Source organism: Schistocerca serialis, chromosome 9 (genome assembly GCF_023864345.2).
Source record: "Schistocerca serialis cubense isolate TAMUIC-IGC-003099 chromosome 9, iqSchSeri2.2, whole genome shotgun sequence".
In the NCBI taxonomy this organism is placed as follows: Eukaryota; Metazoa; Arthropoda; class Insecta; order Orthoptera; family Acrididae; genus Schistocerca; species Schistocerca serialis.
In genome coordinates this window covers 503,545,806-503,561,753 of record NC_064646.1, presented here as the reverse complement: position 1 = coordinate 503,561,753, position 15,948 = coordinate 503,545,806, and the positions used below count along the sequence as shown (strand labels likewise).

The following is a 15,948-nucleotide window of genomic DNA, read 5'->3' as shown; positions in this document are numbered from 1 at the left end:
TAAGTTACCACGAATATCGGCACTACTCGGAAAGTGCCGTTTTCGAAGAAACATATATCGCAAACTTGTTCGAACAAGAGTTGTCGCTATTCACGAAACCTCCGCGACCACTTCCTTAGAAGGCTTATGAACACCCGAGGTTATGCCGCTGTTGTTGGAAGACAGTTGGTAACTCTGTAATGCCCTCAAGATTATTAAACGGACCCGTAAGGAAACGCGGTGTTCTTCTTGGGATTTTTCACATCATCCGTTAATCCAACCCAGTAAGGCCCCAAGAGTGACGATAAATACTGAAGAATCGGTCAAACTACAGTTGACTTAGCACCTTCTTTCGTGAATAAATGAGATGTTATACAACACGTAACACCTTTATTATCAGACGTGGTGCTATACCACCTTTTCGCCGAGTCAATAGAATGTCACGTAGATGAAGCAACGATTTCCTAGTCAAGTCTTGTTTCTTTGTAGGAGCTGTGACTGTAATGTGTGACGATAGACAGTGTAGTCGATTGAAATAAAAACCATTCTGTACGTAAGATAAATTCGGAAACGTATGAAAATAATTAAAAATGAGCAGTGTAATGGGTAAATTGAATAGACACTGTAGGAGTGATCGTCTAATACCTAAAACATATTGTCAGTTCTAATATAATAAACTTTCTTGAGACTCGGAATTTTTTGTCCATGAATCAGCATGGTTTTAAGAACCATCGTTCGTGCGAAGCTCAGCTTGGTCTTTTCCCACACGATATGCTGCGAACTATGGATGGCGGCAACAGGCTGGTTCCATATTACTAGATTTCGGGCAAGCATTTGACATGGTGGCCCATTGCAGGCTGTTAACGTAGGTATGAGCATCTGGAGTAAGTTCACAGATATGAGAGGGGCTCGAAGACTTGATAGAACTGACTTTGTTGTCCTCGACGATGCGTGTTAGTCAGAGACAACAGTATCGTCAAGAGTGCCCAGGGAAGTGTGAAAGGACCGCTGTTGTTCTGTATATAAATAAATGATTTGGTGAACAGGGTGGGCAATAATCTGCGGTTGTCTGCTGATGGTGCTGTGGCGTACGGCAAGGGGTCGAAGTTGAGTGACTGTAGGAAGGTACAAGGCGACTTACAAGGGAACCTCCCCATCGCACCCCCCTCAGATTTAGTTATAAGTTGGCACAGTGGATGGGCCTTGAAAAACGGAACACAGATCAATCGAGAAAACTGGAAGAAGTTGTGTGGAACTATGAAAAAAAAAAGCAAAATATACAAACTGAGTAGTCCATGCGCAAGATAGGCAACATCAAGGAGGATGTGAGCTCAGGAGCGCCGTGGTCCCGTGGTTAGCGTGAGTGGTTGCGGAACGAGAGGTCCTTGGTTCAAGTCTTCCCTCGAGCGAAAAGTTTAATTTTTTTATTTTCAGAAAATTATTATCTGTCAGTCCGTTATGTTTTCATCACTTTTTTGGGAGTGATTATCACATCCACAAGAAAACCTAAATCGGGCAAGGTAGAAGAATCTTTTTACCCATTCGCCAAGTGTACAAGTTAGGTGGGTCAACAACATATTCCTGTCATGTGACGCACATGCCGTCACCAGTGTCGTATAGAATATATCAGACGTGTTTTCCTGTGGAGGAATCGGTTGACCTATGACCTTGCGATCAAATGTTTTCAGTTCCCATTGGAGAGGCACGTCCTTTCGTCTACTAATCGCACGGTTTTGCGGTGCGGTCGCAAAACACAGACACTAAACTTATTACAGTGAATAGAGACGTCAATGAACGAACGGACAGATCATAACTTTGCGAAGATAAAAAAAAGTAAACTTTTCACTCGAGGGATGACTTGAACCAAGGACCTCTCGTTCCGCAGCCGCTCACGCTAACCACGGGACCACGGCGCTCCTGAGCTCAGACCGTCCTTGATGTTACCTATCTTGCGCATGGGCTACTCAGTTTGTATATTTTGCTTATTTTTTAATACTTCCACAAAACTTCTTCCTGTTTTCTCGATTGATCTGTGTTCCGTTTTTCAAGGCCTATCCACTGTGCCAACTTGTAACTAAATCTGAGGGGGGTGCGATGGGGAGGTTCCCTTGTTAGACAAAATTTATACGTGGTGTGGCGAATGACAACTGGCTCTAAATATGAAAACATGTAAGTTAATGTGGATAGTGAAGAGGAACAAAGCAGTAATGTTCGGATACAGTATTAGTAGTGTCCTGCTTGACACAGTCATATCTCTGCGTAACGTCAAAGCGATATGAAACAGAACGAGCGTGCGAGGACTTTGGTAGGGAAGGCGAGTGGCCAACTTCAGTTTTCTGGTAGCACTTTAGGAAAGTGTGACGTGCATTTAAAGAAGACCGCATTAAGGACGCTGGTGCGACCTATTCTTGAGTACTACTCGTGTGTTTGGAATCCTTACCAGGCCGGATTGAAGGAATACATTGAAGCAATTCAGAGGCGGGGTGCTAGATTTGTTATCGATGGGTTCGAACAATACTTAAGTGTTACGGAGATGCTTCGGAACTCAAATGGGAATCCCTGGAGGGAAGGCGACGTTCTTTTCGAGAAACTCTGTTGAGCAAATGAGAGAACCAGCATTTGAAGCTGATTGCCGAACGATTCTACCGCCGCCAACATACATTACGCGTAAGCAACGAGAATATGAGAAATTAGGACTCATACGGATGTATATAGACAGTCTTTCCCTCGCTCTATTTGGGAGTGGAACAGGGAGGGAGTGACAAGTAGTAGTGGTACACCGCAAGGTGTCTTGCGGAGTATCTATGTAGATGTTGATGTAGAAGGTGGAGTAAGTCTTCTGCAACCTCCAGTTACGCACGTGTCCATCTAGCCTAGCAGCTACGTCTGTGCCTTTTGGTCAATATAAAAGTTACCACTGTCAGAACAAGTAACTTTGTATAGACCACTTGTATGCAAGTCACTTGTAGGCCTCTAGTCATGCATGGGTACATTTATTTAGGTTTTGAGTGTGTAGTGCGAGAGGACTCACGCCCCCCCCCCCCCCCCTTATTTCCACTCGCAGTGCTTGGACGGAACACAATTTGTTAAGTAACAATTCTTTATTTGGCAATATAAAGAGTACTCCTCCGTGGTATTTTACAAATTACACTAGTTTTCCCGCTTTAGTGCTCGACTTCCGTCCCCTTCGGTGTCTCCTGTAACTGGCGCATCCGCTCTCAAGGTGTACTGAAAACTGCGCCCATTGGAATTTGCGCCCAGAAAGGGTTGAGGAAGTCTTCACTAACACCCTTGCCCGGCAGGTACAAGAGCTGACGGACGTTACCAATAGGTTTCCGAGCTCGCATTTTCAAGCCATACTGTACAGGGCGCTGCGAACTGAGCTCAGTGTTAAGAACGCATCGACAGCTTTTTCCAAGAAGTAGATACACACTGCAAAACTGTGGAACGTATATCAGATACTGTTTCAGATCCTAGCCATTTGATTAAAACTTCAGAAACGAAACTTCCCATGACTATACGAAAATCAGTGACAATTATCACGAGATTCTTGAAGAAGGTGTCGCAGAAATTTCGCGACAAAGATTTTCTCCGAAACCGTTCCCAACTTTATTTTGCCGCTAAGTTAGAAAAAAAAACTTTGTGTGTTTCGATGGCGTTCTGAGAGAGATTTTTTCAAAAGTCATGTTAAGAATTATCACAGGTCCACTGTGGCTCAATCACGACTGTCTCATTTAGCAGTTAGTCAACAAAAAAGGGGCCAACTAAAGATGTCGACGTTGGCGAGGCAATTCCAAAATTCTAAGCTACGTGCTAGTCGCTTGTCACTAAGGAAATCTCCGGTTCATGTTCTGCTTCCTTAATAATCAGATAAACTGTGTGTGTGTGTGTGTGTGTGTGTGTGTGTGTGTGTGTAATCCTATGGGACCTAACTGCTAAGGTCATCAGTCCCTAAGCTTACACACTACTTAACCTAAATTATCCTAAGGACAAACACACACACACACCCATGCCCGAGGGAGGACTCGAACCTCCGCCGGGATCAGCCGCACAGTCCATGACTGCAGCGCCGTAGACCGCTCGGCTAATCCCGTGCAGCTCTTCGGACTGAAAACAACAACAACAACAACAACAACAACAAGTGGGAGGAAGCAACTACGGTCTTTTTAAAAAACGATACAAGCATTTGCCTGGAATGATCTGAAAAACCACAGAAAACCAAATTCGTATGGCCGTCCATTGTATTCAGGCCAAGTTTCTCAAAATAATCAGATTTCCATCACACTTTATCCAGCCTTTGGACTGGCTACATGGCAAACGTAAATTGTCATTTAGGTGTTTTTAAAATCAGCTTATAAGCATCATCAGTGTAATTTTTTTTATTTATAAGTTGCTATTTACATTTTGTACATTTATCGTAGATAGGAGAAGGTTTCAAGCAAGTTCTGATCCCACCATACACTTCGTTATTTCTTACTCTTTTTTCCAACCTTTCATCCCGTTTCAGGTAGACCTTTTTTTGTTTCATTTATCTTTCATACACAGCTCTGCCCTCATTAATACACTTGCTGAATTTTCCACTTGTGTTTTCATACACCGAATTACTTCATTTTAGGATTTGGTCTATCAAGCGTTTCATTAATTTTGTGGTGCTAGCCTTTTACAGCGTTGGTCGTTCGATGGCGCCGTTTGTAAGAACTCCAGAGGTTGATAGGTTTGGTTTTCATCATTTTTCAATGAGCTGTCTACAAAGTAATCGAACTCAGAAAGCCTGGCAATATGCGTTGCCTGTGAATGTATCTCGCTCCATCATATACGTCTACAGGCCACAGCAAAGCTAGCGCAGCACACACGCGTATATGTTGTCTCGTATCTTTTCATTGTATTAATGAGTAAGTCCTAGATCTTGCACTTTCCTCCAGGAAGACTTTTCATGTGGAAATAACATCTATGCACTTCGGCTGTCGGTAGTAAAACTTCAATCGCAGAAATCGCTGCTTATTCGAAATCTACAGTCACGTTTGGATGTTTCTAATCTGGAATATTTTCCACGAAATTTCGGAAAAGACGGATGTCTCTCTTCTTTTGTGTGGCAATAATGCAAAGACGACTGGATATACGTCTGTTTTCATTATTTGTATTCCGAAAGTTGACGTGAATGGTGACTATTTGCAGAACCTATTTGCTACAGCACTTGAACGTATCGTCCATAAAAAATCTTTTGTTTACTTCTTGGAGCCTTTTCCCCTGCTCTTCCGCTAAAACACATATTATCATTTCTCCTAATTTGTTGCCGCTTAGCAGAAAACTGCTGCCACCATTCATAAACAGTAACTTTGCTTTGAGGTCAATTTTGCCTGGGAATCTGTCCCATTTTCCTGTGGTGTTTCGCCCGCTGGTAGTATAAAAGCCTCTTCGTTACTTGCTCTGCTGGCATTTCATTGACAAAATCATATCCTCGATTATGCTGGCAACCCAGCTCCTCCGGATGTGTTTTGGAAATAGAGATGCCTTTCTCTCGTACCTTTTTTTCCTTTGCCTGGTTCGAAGTCTTCTCTACTTCCAGCCGAGCATCATCCAGAGATTCACGCTGACGCTCGAGTGAAGGAAAGAAAAAACAGCGCCATCGAAGCCTCGATTTTACACATTTCTCCTTTTGTCTAGAACAGTGCCACGTCACAATCCCGTCTTCTTTCGTTCTCTTCACTATGTAAGAATAACCTACATGGTGGCAACTCGGCTTACTGCGAATGCTCGTTGAAACTTCCATATCGGAACTACTGTAACAGGAATACACGAGTCGCAGGATGTCAACTCTAAAACAGCTGGAGCGGTACTTGGTGATTTGTTCGGCCACTCGGCTACTGCCCTAGAGTAGGTATATCGGGGCGCAGTTCGGTCTCGTGTGGGGAGACGGACCGGGCGCAGGTAAGCCGTGAAACCAAGGGAGCAGGTACTGGCCGCATATTTTACAGATTTTTGATTGGGGGCGTATTTTACTGGACCCAGTTTTCATGGGTTAGCTCTCAACGACCGCTAAGCAGTACCTGCGTGCACAAAGGGCCGGGAAAGTCCAGTCCCGCACACCCAAAGTTGCAATACTCCCGGGAGGGAGCATGTTACACCGGGCAGTGTGACCTGTCCACTTGGAGTGGCACACCAAGTTATGTACTCAATTCCGCTGTTAGCAAGTAATTTGGTATTGCCTTTAATGTTGAAAGTACGCTGATCTTCACAAGTACGAAATCCTGTGCTTGCAATATTTCAGTGTATTGGCTACACTCTGTGATACCTGTCCAACGTGTGGGATTGTACACCACTTGCTACAAGTAGTTCCTATTTTATGCGGTAAAAAAAAAAAAGTTCAAATGTGTGTGAAATCTTATGAGACTTAACTGCTAACGTCATCAGTCCCTAAGCTTACACACTACTTAACCTAAATTATCCTAAGGACAAACACACACACACACCCATGCCCGAGGGAGGACTCGAACCTCCGCCGGGATCAGCCGCACAGTCCATGACTGCAGCGCCGTAGACCGCTCGGCTAATCCCTCGCGGCTACGCGGTAAAATATGCAGCAAAAAAATGGTTCAAATGGCTCTGAGCACTATGGGACTCAACTGCTGAGGTCATTAGTCCCCTAGAACTTAGAACTAGTTAAACCTAACTAACCTAAGGACATCACAAACATCCATGCCCGAGGCAGGATTCGAACCTGCGACCGTAGCGGTCTTGCGGTTCCAGACTGCAGCGCCTTTAACAGCACGGCCACTTCGGCCGGCAAAATATGCAGCAGTTGATGTCCCCATCTGTGCCGTAGTTAATGACTAGAGAGATTGGTGTGAACCAACCTTCAGCGTTGGTTAAGGATAAAGTGAACTGTTTGCCAAACAGTTTGGCCATTCTTCCGCAATGCCCATTGGCAGATATACGTACGACTTGGAACAACCTGTTTCCCTCGTCGAAGGACTGGTTTATCTGCTTGGCTGCTGGCGATGTGCTGCTGATTTCGGTTGTCGTTGTACCCCCTCCGCTGCCCTCCCCACGAGGCGAGGTGGCGGGGACTGTTGATAGGCGAGCCAAGGTTCAGTCCGAGGCGAGCTGCGTCGCCCCACAGTGTAGGCCGGGTGCGGCAGGAATAGCTGAGTCGCTGCCAGCACTGTGGGCAAAGTGCACGCGCTCTTACTCGCGTGACGTCACCAGCGGCACCGCTGAGGCGTCCGTCACGCATGGCGGTCACCTCTCTGCTCAGAGCTCTCGTGCAAGTTCGCCTTACCTTTAACCACCCGGACAGATCCTTCCGGACTGTGCAAGCAGTTTCCCGTCGTCACCGCTTACCTCACGATCAGGTACGTCACACCAACCGCAGTATAATTATTACACGTAACGTCCTGTAACGTTGCTGGATTGTTTCTTGTTTATGTACGCATTTAAATTTGTATCATTTTTTACCAGTTTACATTTTCTGAAGTTTTTTCTAAATTAATAAAGCTTACAAACAACGGTTTATAAATTTTCGTATTGTTAACCTAATGTGTGTTAGATGAGTATGTGCCAAGCAAGATCGTAAGAGATGGAATAGAGCCACCGTGGTACAACAACCGAGTTAGAAAACTGCTGCGGAAGCAAAGGGAACTTCACAGCAAACATAAACATAGCCAAAGCCTTGCAGACAACCAAAAACTACGCGAAGCTAAATGTAGTGTGAGGAGGGCTATGCGAGAGGCGTTCAATGAATTGGAAAGTAAAGCTCTATGTACTGACTTGGCAGAAAATCCTAAGAAATTTTGGTCTTATGTCAAAGCGGTAGGTGCATCGAAAAAAAAATGTCCAGACACTCTGTGACCAAAATGGAACTGAAACAGAGGATGACAGACTAAAGGCCGGAATACTAAATGTCTTTTTCCAAACCTGTTTCACAGAGGAAGACTGCACTGTAGTTCCTTCTCTAGATTGTCCCACAGATGACAAAATGGTAGATATCGAAATAGACGACAGAGGGATAGAGAAACAATTAAAATTCCTCAAAAGAGGAAAGGCCGCTGGACCTGATGGAATACCAGTTCTATTTTACACAGAGTACGCGAAGGAACTTGCCCCCCTTCTTGCAGCGCTGTACCGTAGGTCTCTAGAAGAGCGTAGCGCTCCAAAGGATTGGCAAAGGGCACAGGTCATCCCCGTTTTTCAAGAAGGGTCGCCGAACGGATGTGCAGAACTATAGACCTATATCTCTAACGTCGATCAGTTGTAGAATTTTGGAACACACATTATGTTAGAGTATAATGACTTTTCTGGCGACTAGAAATCTACTCTGTAGGAATCAGCATGGGTTTCGAAAAAGACGATCTTGTGAAACCCAGCTAGCGCTATTCGTCCACGAGACTCAGATGCCATAGACACAGGTTCCCAGGTAGATGCCGTGTTTCTTGACTTCCGCAAGGCGTTCGATACGGTTCCCCACAGTCGTTTAATGAACAAAGTAAGAGCATATGGACTATCAGACCAATCGTGTGATTGGATTGAAGAGTTCCTAGATAACAGAACGCAGCACGTCATTCTCAATGGAGAGAAGTCTTCCGAAGTAAGAGTCATTTTAGGTGTGCCGCAGGGGAGTGTCGTAGGACCGTTGCTATTGACAATATACATAAATGACCTTGTGGATGACATCGGAAGTTCACTGAGGCTTTTTGCGGATGATGCTGTTGTATATCAAGAGGTTGTAACAATGGAAAATTGTACTGAAATGCAGGAGAATCTGCAGCGAATTGACGCATGGTGCAGGGAATGTCAATTGAATCTCAATGTAGACAAGTGTAATGTGCTGCGAATACATAGAAAGAAAGATCCCTTATCGTTTAGCTACAATATAGCAGGTCAGCAACTGGAAGCAGGTAATTCCATAAATTATCTGGGAGTACGCATTAGGAGTGATTTAAAATGGAATGATCATATAAAGTTGATCGTCGGTAAAGCAGATGCTAGACTGAGATTCATTGGAAGAACCCTAAGGAAATGCAATACGAAAACAAAGGAAGTAGGTTACAGTACACTTGTTCGCCCGCTGCTTGAATACTCCTCAGCAGTGTGGGATCCGTACCAGATAGGGTTGATAGAAGATATAGAGAAGATCCAACGGAGAGCAGCGCGCTTCGTTACAGGATCATTTAGTAATCGCGAAAGCGTTACGGAGATGATAGATAAACTCCAGTGGAAGACTCTGCAGGCGAGACGCTCAGTAGCTCGGTACAGGCTTTTGTTAAAGTTTCGAGAACGTACCCTCACCGAGGAGTCAAGCAGTATATTGCTCCCTCCTACGTATATCTCGCGAAGAGACCACGAGGATAAAATCAGAGAGATTAGAGCCCACACAGAAGTATACCGACAATCCTTTTTTCCACGAACAGTACGAGACTGGAATAGGATGGAGAACCGATAGAGGTACTCAAGGTACCCTCCACCACACACCGTCAGGTGGCTTGCGGAGTATGGATGTAGATGTTTGCTTCAAGTTCTTGTATCTTTCCTAAATCCAAAGAAAGCGAGAATTAAAATAATTAACTTAAGAATACTGTATGAAAAAATGCTCGGAATTAATAAGACACTGATTGTAGCTTCATCGACTTCGTAGCCTGGTGCAAATGTTAATGCGCGCTAAGATTGATTATCGGGACAGGAAAATAATCCAGCAGCTTTACAAGAATCGGACAGCAATTGTCTAAATCAGACGATAACGCAGAATTTTCTAGCGTAACTAAGATGTCCGGCAGGGTTCAGCCTTTCCACATTGCTCGTCAACATATACGTGAAGGACGCACTGAACAAATTTGCAGGTACATATACTGAAGTAATTATATATAGACTAAACATAAACAAATGCTTAGATTTGAAGATGATATATCAGACAAATCTGGAAAGGCTTCAAAAGGCCGTAGGGGAGACATGAACACGGCTTCTCGAAAGTTATGACACGAAAATAACTAAGAAAATGGAAATTCTTATGTCTAGTCAAGTTCCAATAGCAGCAAGCCTGTGTCTGAACGGAGATAATATGAAGCAAGTCACCAGATTTATTTAGTAGTAGAGTGAAAAAAGGTCGTACATCATCCCAGGAGATCAAAAGCAGAATTGCACAAGCCAAACATTCAACAAAAAGATATTAACATTTAAAAATATTAAACAACTATATTGTCCAATATAGCTCGGAGACATGGAGAGCAGAGGAATCAGAACGGAAAATTGTACGGGCTTTTGAAGTATTCTGTTCGAGAACAGTCCTTAAGCTTTCACGCACAGATTGAAAGTCTAATGAAGTAGTCTTCAACAGCACACGAGTTAAAGTATCGTTGAGCAACACTGTAAAGGATTGGAGACACAGGTGGGTTTGCAGACGTTCCCCCTCCTCCTCCATTGTGAAATTGATAGAGAAGGGAGTGTGCGTGGCAGACAGGACTTCAGTACATAAGGCAGATGAGACCTGGTGGTGTTCTAATTGCCATTAGTATGCGTGAAGAACACGTGGTAGTTTCCTTCGTATAAGCTCGAATAATCCGGCATCATAGGATGGTAATTCTGCGAGATATCCTCAGCCATTCAAAATCAACTCCTGCTGGACAGATTAGGCTCCTCCGTGCGCTACGGTCTTCCCACGCTGTTCCAGCATGTTTACTAATGTCAGCCACCCAGTTTCCATTAGGTTCTCGTCTATCTTGTATCTTGGAATCTACATCTACACTCCGCAGTCACTTTATGGCGTGTTGCGGAGGGTACTTCTCATGTCACTCACCCACCACCTTTCCTGTCTGAGAATCGTGTGGTGGGCAAGAACTAACTGCTGGTGAACTCGAATATCCTGAAATTTAACTTCATGGCCTTCCCGTGAGGCATATGTACAAGGAAGCTGTACATTGACTTGCGAAGCATTTGTACTCCAGCAGTTTTATCTGTACACTTTCCCGTCGGTAATGCACAACGCCTCTCTTATTAAATTGTATGCCTTCGCAGTTCGATAAGCACTGGCGTACAAATCGAGAGTTTCCCGAAGGAACCCGTCATGAAACGAGCTATGGATCGAACGAGGTTTTGTAAGCTATCTCATTGTGGGTGGACTACACTTTTTCGAAAATCATGTAATGAATCTGTTTAGCTCCTGCATTCGCTGTTCCACCATATTTAGTGGGTTGAGATTGTAATGATAACATTGCAGTCGTGTAATTAACGAGATATCCCGCTTGTTCATCCGCAGTGTGTTGAGGGTCAACTGCCATCGCTGGCCCAATCGTCGACCTCCCTGCACATCGCTATAGTTTTTTAGCGCTGTGACTTGTGTATGTAATCAAAGGCGAACAGCATGCTGCAACCTCCGCCTCAATCAACTGGGCCATTTACATATATTTCGATCAGTAATGGTGCTATAATCCTCCACTGCAGTACGCTCGAAGAGATGAGACCACCTCTTTGAATCTTATCTCTCCCTTCTACCTGTTTTACCTGTTACTGATTCCAGACTGGCGAGCAATATTAATGAATCGGTCTAAAGAGGTTCTTTTAAGCAGCTTTTTGTCGCAGAATTACATTTCTTTAGAATTGTCTCAGGGATCTTTGCCAGACTTCTGCTTTCCCTACGACCAGTTTGACGTGATCATACCTCGTAAGGTCGGTTACTACTGGCTATTTCACTGTAGCTACCGTTACCAGCGACATAAAGCAGATAGTGTAATTCGCAATTTTTCTAGTCAGGGATCGATCCGGCGACCCTCGCTTGCGAGGCGTTGATGCCACAACATTCATACGGCGACTCGGGCTGCTCCGTTGCGTAAACAGGGGTACGAAGGCCGTCAGTGGTGCCCGCGGTTGCGAATGTCCTTGCAAGCGAACGTGTTTCTACGCGAGGCGCTGCTGACGATGCACGCTTCTGAGTGGAAACGTCGGTGTAAGCAGGGGACAATCCAAACGACCACGACACAATCTCCTGCAGTAAAGCAGCGTCCTCACTGGCTGTCATACGCACCACTAAAGAAACTTCTCGGACAGATATCGTAAGACCACAGTCGTCACACATAGTGTTACTATGACGTGAGTAGTGGGATGATGTGGCTCCTGGTGCAATTTTGATGTCAAACTGATGCGCAAATTAATTTAATCTATCAGTTATACCACTCACCTCCCCTGCATGTCAAGTGTTTTCCTCACCCGGCACGTGGGCCCCTGCCCCTCCCGCTTCCCAGATCTCTCCCTCCACCACCTACTCTGTTCGCGGTGGTTTCGAATTTTTGCGGCAATTTCTTTGTCCCAGGGCTGTGCTAATGTCCCACCCCACCTCCCCCAGCCGGGAATGGCAGGAAATTCAAAATGGTGGTGTCCTTTCTGGGACTCGCACTTCTGGATGGAAAGCCCAGGTGCACCTCCCAGCACAATTATACCACCAGAGGCGTTTCAGATTGGCAGTAGCCAATAGGAACACAGCATCCGATCACATCGGGGACATATGGCAGGTCCAACAGCTCTGCAGCGTCAGTTCCAATTAGCATGAAGCTCCAGCCGAGATCATCCAGCACTACCCAGCCAGGAGAAAAGGAAGAAGCTGCGAAAGAGTAAATACCCCTTTCTTAACGTCTGCTTTCACTGCCATGTGAGGAAGACGACGTCTTTCTGCTGCTAATATCGCTTGTAACGGTTTTTCTTCTTTGCTCATCTGTGGATGCGTCCTCCAGCCTGTCGGGGTCTCCAGCAGCGACGTGTGCCAACACATTGGGACCCGCAGCAGCTGCAGCACCCTGGAATCCTGTCGTGAACTCGATCGGCTTGTTGGAACAGGACAGTGAGCTGCTCTTGTCGGTTGAAGACACCCAGCCAGCCCCTGACTTGTAGACGTGCACTGCGGGTCCTGATCAGCATTATGCAGGTCCATACTGGATCCCATCATACGCGCCATCGTACGATATTCCAGTGATACTGCGTGGACAAAGGGTGTAGTAGATAAGATACCAGTTAAGCCCTGTGCATCACTACTGTCCACCTCAGTGTATAGCTTAACCGCTAGCGGTCCAAAGCTTTTGCACATTGGTATAGAAACATCTGCAGACAGAGACGGGCGTATTGTAATAGATGTCGAGAATGTAGCTAGTAGTGGGGCTTACAGAAGTTGAATGGGATGAACTGTGTCGTGCAAACGCCTACATCAAGCAGCAATTCACTGCAGAGTATCATCTGAGCCATCCTCCGGACATTTACTGTGTTGCTCTTACTGTACCCACTAGAGCAGTGTACAATAACTGCTTTCCGTGTGAAATCGGGTGACACATCCATTTATCTGCAGCGTTCCACCGTTACAGACTTATTCGTTGTGTTGGAAAGACTGTACAGATGGCTGCCCTATGCCAAAGCTGTGTATAGGGACATTGCAGAGTATCACTGTAAGAAGTGTGGCATTTAGAAGTCTTCGAACAGCGGCTCAATATGGTGCCAACAGAAACTAAGATACTGCCAATAACTTTGAGAATAATAGATGCTGAATTCTGTGCTTTCAAGGAGCCTTTATTTTCTATATTCTGCATTGGCTTTAACATAAAGAACCTGTTGATGTAGTGCACACAGTGTATGATTATTGGTTGAAAATGTATATAACCATGTATGTGTTTTATTTCTTACCTCTCATTATACTGCAAGTGCTAAAGCTACTGCTATCAGCTTTTTCACTACAAATATGCAACAATCGAAAATGGTTATTTAACTAAATTCTCTGTAAAAGTCTATTGCACACCAGTCCCTGACATTGTCGGTATCATGACAGGGCATAAATAGCGTTGATTATTTTCTGTAGAAACCCATTGGACGCCAATAACTGATGTAGCTATCACGGCAGGGTCGGTGAAGCATCAAGACTTTGCTGTAAGCGATTGGGGCTCTGATGGTGTGCAAGAAGACCAGAAACAGAATGGCATACTCCTTCCCGACAACATGTGTGAATTGATCTTAGATCCATCCAACTGCGGCAAGACAAATGTCCTCGTGTCGCTGCTAACACATCCGGATGCAGGTCACTTTGAGCACGTACGCGTATTTTCAAAAACACACTTTCAGCCCAAATACCAACTATTATAGAGATATTGCAGGATGTAGATAGCGACATAAACGTTATTCAGTGAAAGCAGTGATATCCCTTCACCGGAAAAAGTAAAGCCACACAGTGTTCATATCTGACGATGTTGCTGTGGAAAACAGAGATGCAAATTCGACGATATTTCTATTTTGGTCACCATGTGGCTGTTGATGTAGTTCATCTGAGTCATATTCCAGAATCGCAAAACAGCTAGTGAAGGATAATGCAAACCCTTTTTATTGATAAAACAAGAACACTGAATGATAGCAGATATAGACGGAACCTCCATGAATTCTTCACTGAATAATCGGGTTAATACAATCGAAAAGAAAGTAAACGACTTAAATGAAGGGCGGAAATATCTGTTATTGACTCGGGGATTTTGAATGAACGCCATTGGAAAGAAAGTGGGCGAATTAACTGAAGGAAAGACAATTGTTACCAAGAAGAGGAAGCAGCAGAAGAAGAAGAGCGGATATGTAAAACCTCACGTTGCACGGAAGTCCGATTAGTATAAAACAAGACGTCGACTAAGCATAAAGTCACAGATGGACGGAAGGCCGTTCGAGAGAACTTAGGGCTGCCAAGATTAGGGGATTTGAAGCACAAGCAGACACTACAAGAAACCTTTAAACCATTTACCGAATCTCTCGATGAACGCTTAGTGAAATTCCACGACGACGACGACGACGACGACGACGACGACGACGACGACATTGACGACTTCGTCAACCGCCACAGCAACGCTAGGGTAGACAAAATACGCGCTGTCAGTGGTGAAAAAGCCATACATGTTGGGCAGGCAGCCTATATCTTCAAATGGAAAAAAACACAATTTGGCTACACGGTTTCACAGAACTTGGTATGTAACTGAGAGCCCAAATGTGGATCGATTCAATCTTCATGGCTCACAAAAAGCGGCCGATATCCTCCCGCAAATGATTGCACAGTATAATCAAACAAAACACTGCACAATAAAAATTAGACAAATCCGTGTTTGTGATAATAGATTTCTAAATACATTATACAGTCGTATTAAAATGTTAATCTCCGCAAACAGCAATTTAATGTAGGTAATTTAGTACGTATTTCAAAACAAGACAGAATTTAAGTCATACATGCCAAACTGGTCAACTGAGATATTCACAGTTTCTAAAGTGCAGAGAACGAATCATAGAACTTACCTCCCAAAGGACAGCAGTGCTTCTGAAATTTCAGAATGCTTTTACACAGAAGAGTTACAGAAGAGCTCGGAACCGGATGTGCACCTTGCAGAGAGGGCCATACGGCGACGAGAGTATAGAGCGTTAGTTAAACGGCTTGGTTTTCCCACATCACAAAATAGCTGGATCGACGCTGATGATTTGCTATATAAAAGGGTGTGCAGACCACAACCACCTTAGTAGCACAACATGCGTGATAGGAGAAGCATTAGAGGAGGAGACGGCATTCTCCACACACTCCCAGCCGAATTACACGTTCCTGGATATAACAAAACTTCAAAAACGATTGGCACATGGTGATAAGAGGATAAATATGCTTGATTAAGGGCGTACGGAGCACGACATCGCATACGCAGCAAGTAAACATCGTCACATCGCCGGTCGAATTTTAGCTGATAAAGCTAAGGCAATACGTGCAGAATTTGCAGTTAAGAAAGCTAGGCGTGGTAAAGTTAAGTTGGATTTGAGTTCAGCCAAGTTATGAGGGCTGCACGTAAGGTGCCTAGGAAGAACATGACAACCAAAGTGTGCATGGAAAATTGCGTCATGACAGCGTTATACGCCCTGAAGAAGAAAGGAGCGAGAAAAAAAGAGATCGATTAAACCAGCCAGCGTTCCATCAATATCGAAAACGACGGGTAGAAT

The 15,948-nt window shown here is 44.5% G+C and overlaps 1 protein-coding gene across 4 annotated transcripts in view; it reads left to right on the top strand.

Annotated features, from left to right (window-relative positions):
• The window catches only part of LOC126419879 (choline/ethanolamine kinase), a 183,667-nt gene that overhangs the window by 58,851 nt on the left and 108,868 nt on the right, over nucleotides 1-15,948 (top strand). Inside the window, exon 1 of one of the 4 annotated variants that reach the window (XM_050087131.1) lies at nucleotides 7,118-7,331. The exons of 1 other annotated variant lie outside the window; for it this stretch is intronic. In XM_050087131.1, the coding sequence (XP_049943088.1) occupies nucleotides 7,212-7,331 (120 nt within the window). In that variant the 5' untranslated portion in view covers nucleotides 7,118-7,211. Of the gene's footprint in view, nucleotides 1-7,117; nucleotides 7,332-15,948 lie in introns of those variants that run through there. 2 more of the 4 variants (XR_007576018.1, XM_050087129.1) reach the window with 2 other exon arrangements.